The sequence below is a fragment of the Montipora foliosa genome, chromosome 6, assembly GCF_036669935.1.
Source record: "Montipora foliosa isolate CH-2021 chromosome 6, ASM3666993v2, whole genome shotgun sequence".
NCBI lineage: Eukaryota > Metazoa > Cnidaria > Anthozoa > Scleractinia > Acroporidae > Montipora > Montipora foliosa.
The window spans coordinates 4906846-4916223 of record NC_090874.1 but is presented as its reverse complement, the minus strand read 5'-3'; the positions used below and the strand labels follow the sequence as shown (position 1 = coordinate 4916223).

The following is a 9378-nucleotide window of genomic DNA, read 5'->3' as shown; positions in this document are numbered from 1 at the left end:
GGAATGTTCTGATAGATTTACCTAAGCTTTCTGCATTTAAAACATTACGTTTCACAAAGGAACGGAAATCGTTGCATCAAGATTTATTTTGCGCAAAGAAGGGTATAGAAATTTGTGTCTTTTAAGATATTCCCACATTGAAGCCTTTTCGCTCATAAAAATGAAGATTACCTAACCATATTTGTGACCCCAACTGTCTGCACATGATTTTGACAGACTTGCATGTTGCTGTTATAAGCCCGCAAACACTGGAGCGTGTATACTAAATCGAAATCCCTTCGCTTTTACCGAACAACTCTCTTCAAGTCGTAGACTTGAAGGAAAACCCATTCTGCAATCATTTCTTTTCAATACAAGCATGCAATACCCACATCCAGTCTTCGGACTGGATATTTTTGTATTTAGTGACAAAGGAATTTGTAGACTTGAAAACATATTGAAAAACATAAGGCGCCTCATTTATTTATTCCGATCCTAAAATACAATTGTGTGCAGTGATTGTTTACATTCAATTCAATTCAATTTCAATAGGTGCCAAGAATAAAGGTGAAGTCCTTGGATGACTCGTTAAAGGGGCTAGGTCACGCTCTTTTAGGCATATTCAGCACTGATCGAATGGTCATAGAATTAACTAAAATATCAAAATAACTGTTCAAAACTATAGAAGAACTCTAACAAAACACAGGGAAGCCAAGAAGGGACATGGATGGACAAAACTGGAGAGGATTGAAATGGATTGAATTTGGGTAAATTTGAAAAACGTCAGCCCACCTTTTTTCAAATTTATATCAGTCTATATCAAAATGTCATTTACAAAGCTTGAAAATCATTCTCAGTTGTTATGTTGCCGTGATTTTGCAAATGAAAGACTCTTGCTCTACCAATTTGACGTTTAGAGCTCATAATTAACAAAATTAAACAAAATTACCTAAAATAGCGTGACCTAGCCCCTTTAAAGTTAAAACTTCTTTCTCGACATGGTGTAAGATTAGCTCTGGAACGAGGCACCATGTTGTATAACAGATGCACCGAAGAAACTTTTAAAAGCCCGCCCACAACGGCCAATTGCTTTTCGATATACTGATAAAAAGGAATTGACTTATAATTGAAATTTGAGGTTCATGACAATTTGAACACTCGAACTATCAAAATCACATGTGCTTTCTTTTTTTCGTAAATTCCTGGACACCTCTCGAGTTCGCTCCTTTTGCCGTATTCTACCTTTCTTTTTGATTCAAACTTGCCTGCGTGGTTACTGGCTTTTACTCCTCCATTTACACGGTTGGGTGTGTTTACCGGTGCTTACTTTCCTGTTTCCCGAAACGTAGTTGAGGTGTGCTTTTTTTTTTGCGGTGATGGTCTTGTCTCATCGCGATTAGCTCCACGCCGGAATATTCGCTGGTGCCATTATCTGGAAATTTTGTTGATTAAAAGCAGTTTTTTTTCTTATACTTCATGCTCAAGGTTTGCATTTCAAGTGGTAAATGGTTTGTGTGCACTAACAGTTAAAGTCCTTTGTTGTAGTATAGCGTGGTTTCTTTGGTATTCATCTGAATTTCTGGCTCTAGAACTGACGGTGAAACCTGGAATACAGACACAAAAAAGCAAAAAAAAAAAAAAAAAAAAGATGATTTGTTGTTGTAAGGAAACTCTAGGCAATCACAAACGACACAGCTAATCGAATAAACCAATCAGAATTCGTGATGAAGATTTGCAGCAGGCGGGCAAACAAGGGAAAACCATGTCGGGCGAGGAACCGAGGAAATGGTGGGAATTTTTTTGAGTAATCATTGATCGCAGCAAACCAGTTTCCACACGCTAAGCAAAACCGCTTAAACTGTAAGCGGATTTCCCAGGAAATAAAATTGTTAATGAGCTTTTTGATGTGTCAATGGATGATTTTGATAGGGATAGGAAAGTAATGAATAAATATCGAAATATTCAAGTTTTATAAAATGCAGCCCATGGAAAGGGCTAACGCTAACCTGGGTTGTCTGTGGAAAGAGAGCTATAGCAAGGGGAAGACCAAAGCCAAAAGCAGCCACACAGACCAGCACTTGAACAGGAAAGTAAAGTTTTGGACGAGACATTAAGAACTTAGTCCTATAATTAAACAAAAAAAAAACATTAGCCAGCCACTCAACAATCTGGAACAAGAAGGCAACTGCTACAAGAAGGACATCTGAATAGCCCATTTCCGAGTCCTGGTGCACAACCATTCAAATGGATATGAGTTGCGTATTCTTATGCAAATCAAACTCATTTCCTTTACAATAGTTGAGCACCAAGACTCACTTCGAAACCGAGACAAACAGCAACTCGGAAATGGCCTATTAAACTCTTTCCGTGTTTGAAATGTGTCTTAACTGGTAGCCTGCAGAGGTTGCGTTTTTTGGCAGGCGGACGCTTGCTCAAGGTCTAAAGTTCGTAATGGGTCGCCATTTTGAAAGCGCACAGCTCTTAAACCTTTCATACTGTTCTCCTCTCACTGAGTGCAATTTTCTTGACTGGCCTCAGGCCTCTGTTAGTCTTGCTATATCCAAGATGTCGGCCAATAGTTCTTACCAAAACAAAAATACCCCGGCTTTCCAGGCCACCTAACTGGACACGAATTTAACTAGTATGGAGCACCGTTGAAGCTACGCGAAGCTGCGCCCGTTACCATGACATTATTTCATATTTCCCAGGCATATGAAAACGTTATGTCCGTGCTAGTGTCCACGCGTGAAAAATCAGTGCCAGCCAAATAGACTAAGCTCCCCTGCTATAGCCGTTGCAAACTATTAAGGCTGATCAGAGTTTGAAGCGAATGCGTGGAGTAGGTATTGAGATATTTGCTTCTGAGTGGTCTTTCGTCAGTGAAATTTTCAGCCAGTTTGCTTTCAATTGATCCCGTACTACTCAATTGCAATTCAAACGTCAAATGTTCATGAAAGTCTCACCTTTCTAAAACTTGCATAGCAAATGGCGGAATAACCAAAACTGGCAACGGGAGCAACACCCGTGTTAGGGTTGTTTCAGACACGGCCTGAAAATGAAAATGGAAAGGAGGACAGTTAGCGATAAACGTAAAGGGAAATGAAGCTTTGAACTGGAAGCGCTTAAAAATTTACGTCTTACAAGTTTCACGTACGAAGTAGGTGAAAGAAAATGGTCGTAATCGAGGGAGAAACAAAACTGACTCACTGTTTTCCTTGGGGCGAATCACCAAGTCTTAATTTAATGACCCCAGTGGGTTATGGGGAATGCAACGAGATTGGGCACTAACTGAAAATACAAGAAAAACGAGATGCAGAAAAGAGCAAGGTATCAGCTTACCTTCCGAGCAGCTATTTTCGATGTTCCAACAACATGTCCCTCCTTGTCCTTGACCTCAATTCCTGTGAAGAGCTCATGATTTCTCATGAGGACAACATTACAAATGTTAGCAGTAGCTAAAAAAGAGAAAAAGATTACCTATTAGCGATGTTGTCGTCGCTGTTGTTTGGTGCTCGTTATTTTGCTTACCCCCTTAGTCCTCAACAAAGCCTAAACTTCGTTATCTGATTTCACGTTGCTGTTTTGCACGTACGGGACGGTAAAGAAATCTGCTCCTGAAACATGCCGTTTTGTAGCGTTTTGTTATCCGTTCCTTATCCGGGGTCGCGGAGTACGTTTTGATTGAAAGTGGGAGAGTTATGTTTTGGTTGGTATGAATCACGGAAGTGTGATGGGAGGAGGGGGCTATAGCATCCCCAACCCCACTCACTCCGCGGCCTTGCTAATGTCACGGTGACAACAACCCCTGCAAATCCAATTCGTGATTTTTCTCACCTGTAGCAGGATAAGCAACCAATCGTTGTAGTAAGGCTTTCAAAGATGGATTCGAAATTCTAGCGCGTTTTACGAGAGTCGTGAGGCCAAGCTATACACAAACAAAAGCATGACGTAAGAAAACAAATGCCTTGATATTTCCCACAGGAAATTCACAACGAAGGCTGATGATACTTCATTTCATTGTTACTACTGCTCTTCCTAAAAAGTGTGTCAATATTTATTTACTTTTGCATCAATATTTGTTTTGCATAAAGCAGGCTAACAAAATCTGTTCCTTGCTTAGTTCGCATTTTTGAGGGTTAAAATAGAATTTTCGGTCCTGTTTCTGATAGCAAGTCGTATATTTTGAGGTCTCCTATCTAGATACTAACTCCGCCGGCCGCTGGCAAGGGATTAACTTCAGTAAAGATTTTGTTCTTCGAAACCTAAGAGTACACGCTTAAACTTGTGGTGAAAAAGAAGTTGTAAGATCAACATGTCAGCCTCGAAGCCAATGTTTCTTGATTCCCCTTTATTTTCTTCAGTCTTTCTGGGTTTAGTATTTTACTAGGAACCACATATCTTCTCAGGGGGCTATTTACCTAAGACATCTACCATGGCACTGTAATGATATACGGTACTAAAACAATATCGTCTACAATTAGAGCTACATAGTACGCAAATACAACTTGAATCTCCTGGAAAACAAAACGCAGCTCAGTTGATGAAATAAAGCGCTGTGTTACTGCACTACGACACGTACGCAATGCGTGCCTGTTTTTAATCTTGCCAGACATTGATCCGCGAAACAAATTGCGAACACTTTTTCAAGGTGACCGTCATACAAAAGTCGCTCGTTATTATATAAACACTAGTGAAATACCAAGTGAGCTTTCGCGCGAAAACATGATATCTTCACATGTGAAGAGATCACTGTTGCAATGATTACGTATAAAAACGCGCCTTTCGATGCCTTTGTGAAATGATTTAGTATTTCATTGGTGTTTATATAATAAATAGAATATGAATATTTCAATACTTGAGGAGAAATTTCGTATCTCCGTGCGGCCAAGTAACATCCTCTATATAATAAACGTAGGTGCTGTTTACATGGTAGAAGGAAGATTCTGGCGCCAGGAAGATATAAGAAGGTTGAATGAACACCCTAGAGACATGTGTTTTCCGTATTCTGTTTGCATTCATAAAAGTTGATCTCGACCTTACTGCAAGGGTTTTCCTGGTCAGAGATTGAAGGAAACCTTGAAGCAGGTTTGCCGTTCCCGTCTCGAAAACGCGCGTGCTTAAGCTCCCTACTGAGTATAGAGCTTAAGCACCCGCGTTTTTGAGACGCGGACGGCAACCGGAAGAGAACATTTCGCGTGCCAGAACAGTGGTGTCTCCCAGATTTTTATATTTATCATCTCTAATGGAGAAAAGATACTTAGTAATGTAAATGCGGTTGTGTGAAGACACGTTAAAAGGGAAAACAGCTCACTTCCGGTTGCCGTCCGCGTCTCAAAAACGCGCGTGCTTAAACTCCCTAACATTATTTTTTCACGCTTGTGACAGTTGTGGTTTTGTCACAGCTTGCGTGTTTATTTGTTTGGTTTCGTTTTCGACCACGACATTTACAAACTTTACACCACATTTGGTAAAAGGGCACTGGTCGCTATCCTATCCAATCCACCGACATCTTCATCAGCGAAGGCACCGCGAGTAACACGAACGAAGAGGATACTGACCGCCATCGTTAAACACTTCGACGAAATCAGCCACGAAGAATAGGACAAAATGCCAGTATAAATTATCCGCCTCCGCCTTCAGTGAACTCTGAAAGGCGTGAGTTGTTTTCTCTGTTTTCTTCCTTATTTCTGTTTCCTCAAACTTACCACGATATGTTACAAGACTGATGTCACGAGTTCAAACTTATTAACCTTGTTCAAGCCAAATGAAAATGTTTTAGTTGTTTGGAGGCTAAGTGCCGGTACAAAGATATCTCCAGTGCAAGGATTTTCCTTCCTCCGCAAAAACTGACCCTTAATGAACCTACCGCAATAGTCACCGCACTAGTAACAGCTCCAAAGTAGCTCATCAAAAATCTGGTCGTTGGTGTTGGCTTAAAATACAACAAAACCATCTTTAATCGTTTTTGTCAAAATTAGAGCGAGTTTCAATCGAGCGTCGTAAAACCAAAACCAAAGTAATTGCTTTGGCCAATCCAGTAAACCAATCAAAACTTGAAGTAATTACACCTAGCCGCCACAAAGAGCGGGAAAATGTGCACGCCCAAGCCACGATTGGTTTTGGTTTCACTTCTGATTGGTTGAAAAAATGGAGCGAGAACTTTGAACCAATCACTGAGTGAAGTAATGTAAAACCAAAGCAATTCGAAGGTTATTTTCGACACTCAATTGAAAACCGTTCTAAACAAAATTATCTGTTTTCAGTTCCTTTGTAATTCATCTGTTACAGTTATATCAAAGAACAGGGCAGAAAAAAAAAACCCGCGGTATTATAACAGAACAGAAAAACAATAATTCTAGTCAATGCTGACCTTGCTTGCATTTCTGTTTGAGTAGTTGACAGCTGCATTGTGGCTCTGATTCATCCACTGCAAGTTTAAGATGACTCCATCAGCACAGCAAAATGTGTTTGTAACGGTAATTATTATCATTGTTTCAAACTTCATAAGGAGGCAGTGTATTATGCTGTAAAGGTCATTAATAAATTATGGAGGTTGCAGCCAAGAGAATCACAGTACTCAAGTCACATATTTTCCCCGTAAATCATGTTACAGTTCACAATGTTACCTTAATTAGTTTTCTGTGCCTAAATTACAGACCAACCATCCTGCCATTTAGATACTATATATACCCCTGGAGATATGTCCAGGATTTTCATAAGCGTCCCGAAGTGTCCTCTTCATAGGTTCTCCTCAACTGTGACATTAGGGAGCTTAAGCAACAGTAACGGCGACAACAACGAGAACGTCATCTCAAAATATAAAAATCGCGTTATTTTAATCGCTTCATGGCTATTAAATGCATGCACATTTCTATAAGCATCACAATGTATCCTCTTAAGTTCTCCTCAACTAATATATCTAGAAATATACGGTGTACCCACTAAACGTCACAAAGTGTCCCGCTAAATCAACTGTAACAGTTCAAGTAAATGCAATTACCCTAACTTTCAAATAATATTTACAAAAGCTAATGTTCAATGGGTTGTTGTAAATACGTAGCTGACGCATAGACTTTATGCCTAGGACACTTCATCATGCTGATCAAAATCTGCATGCATCTAATTAGGTGCAATCCTGGATATAAGTGTGTGTACCATAGAGCGAGTTTCAATCGAGTGTCGTAAAACCAAAACCAAAGTAATTACACGTAGCGGACACAAAGCACGAGAAAATGTACACGCGCATGCTACCATTGGTTTTTGTTTCACTTCTGATTGGTTGAAAAAATGGTGCGAGAAGTTTGAACCAATAACTGAGTGAAGTAATGCAAAACCAAAGCAATTTGCTAATTACTTTCGACACTCAATTGAAACCTTTCTATCAACCTTTAGTAATTACATAGGTGATAATTGAAAATTCTCTGCACTGATTGGTTGCCATTGAAGTGATTACGCATATTTGTATCCTGCAAATATTGCATCCACCTTTTATCCCAGATGTTTTCTGTGCCATGTCTAGTCTCTTTTTATGTCTACCACATTGCAGCTCATTTGAATACCTTTGGAGTGAATCAATACACTGTAATAATTTTATTGATGCCAACTTACCTGCCAAAATACGACAGTCGGCAAAGATGGTGCAGGCAATAGCATTCCTATTACCTAGAAAAGCAGATATGGTTTGCATTTACTCTGGTTTACAGTTTAACAAAATCAATGCAACTTATAAACTCCAATAATTATTTAAGACACATAATGTTTAAAAATGCCTGAGCCCTAGTGCCAACATCTTATTTACATCTCATTTAAAGAGCATAGTTTTTGAAAGGAACTAGATGTTGTTAACCTATTCAACCCTGAAGTGGCCCTATTGATGAGTAAAATCATCTGGGGTGGGATACATTAAAAAAACTCTAGGACTTAATGGGTCAATTAGAAACAGGTGCCAAGGGTGAGTGACACCTTCACAGAACACTTGATACAAACTGTCCTATGTGCACTTAGGGCACTTTCCTTTTGTCAGAACTGGCTGCCCAGACTTGTCATTTTGCAAAGAAAATGTAACAATTTGAAGAAACACTGACATGATAATCCCTCGGAGATGTCATAGAGTTAGTCCCTCCAAATGCCCGGTCTGGCCGGTCAGTTCTGTCAAATGAAAAGCACCCTCAGATTAGTTTGTGGTTAGTTTGAAACTAAAGATGGCCATGGAAATCTCACCCTATCAATTGTCCTATCAATTCTCTTAAAAACAAAAAATGTATTTGACACCAACTCTGAATAACCCCTTTGAATTCATAATAATTAATATTATTACTACTGCCAGGAAGCTGAAAGCTAAAACATTGCTTATAATAATAAAAAATCTGCAATTATGAATTGAAATTCCAAAAGACCATTTACTCATCCTGTCATGAAAAACTTACCGTCACAGTCCCAAAAGGAACATATCCTGTAATCACACACAAAAGGATGTCAGTTAATGGCTACATACATGTACATTCACCATGGAAGTGCAAAAAGACTTTTTGCATTGAGATGAAGATGTGCATTACTGTCCCAATAAAATTAAGTGAGAAGAGGCCTGGTGGATCTTTATGCAATACTTGTATCTGTACACAGTTAACACAGCAGAAAAACAAACACGTATCAAAGCTGGAGGGTGTAAACTGCAGGTTGCAGGTCACTGCTTCACCATACCTGAAACAACCCAAAACTTTACTAATGCTAACATTAGGCCTAAAATATAATGTTTAAGTCTAAGGTTAGCATTAGTAAAAGTTTGGGTTGTTTCAGCAATGGTGAAGCAGTGACCTGCAACCTGCTGTTTACACCCTCTGTGTCAAAGTTCTGTGGAGAAGTAACCAATTTAAGTGGAGTCATATACTGTTTATAAGCAATTTGGCTAAGAACACAAATTTAATTAATCATTATAATATTATTGATGTGATTCACCTGACATTCTAAAGGGCATGAACACTTTTTTCCCAGTATCAGGATGAATGATGGCCTGAAAGGAGAATAAAATTGCCTTCACTAAAGCAGCAGTATAAGCAGAGTTAGAAACCTGAACCTCGATTTGAATACAACACAGACCCACCATAAATCCACAACATTAATGCTATATTGATGTACCATCCATTGTTTATTAACCCACTGACTCCTGGGAGTGAGACTTAACAGTCATATTTTACTATGCCTAATGCCAGACTTTTTTACTTGTCAACTGGTCTGGGGGAATCCTGAAATGCCTGAGGAGTGAATTAACCCACTGACTCCTGGGACTAAGACTTAAGGGCTGGCAAAATGCATGCAACATTTTAACGCAACATCTTGCAACACTTTTGGGCACAACATGTTGTATACGTTTGGCCACCCTATTGCGATATGTTGTGAATA

General features: G+C 39.3%; 1 protein-coding gene across 2 annotated transcripts in view; it reads right to left on the bottom strand.

The window, feature by feature from the left end:
• Positions 1-441: 441 nt before the first annotated feature.
• Positions 442-9378, bottom strand: part of LOC138006421 (sideroflexin-5-like) — a 14887-nt gene continuing 5950 nt past the window's right edge. Inside the window, exons 5-14 of one of the 2 annotated variants that reach the window (XM_068852735.1) lie at positions 8935-8989; positions 8406-8431; positions 7588-7641; positions 6350-6406; positions 5846-5911; positions 3814-3904; positions 3319-3434; positions 2943-3028; positions 1986-2103; positions 442-1583 (exon numbers count right to left, since the gene is read on the bottom strand). In XM_068852735.1, the coding sequence (XP_068708836.1) occupies positions 1506-1583; positions 1986-2103; positions 2943-3028; positions 3319-3434; positions 3814-3904; positions 5846-5911; positions 6350-6406; positions 7588-7641; positions 8406-8431; positions 8935-8989 (747 nt within the window). In that variant the 3' untranslated portion in view covers positions 442-1505. The remainder of the gene's footprint in view (positions 1584-1985; positions 2104-2942; positions 3029-3318; positions 3435-3813; positions 3905-5845; positions 5912-6349; positions 6407-7587; positions 7642-8405; positions 8432-8934; positions 8990-9378) is intronic. The other variant, XM_068852736.1, reaches the window with a different exon arrangement.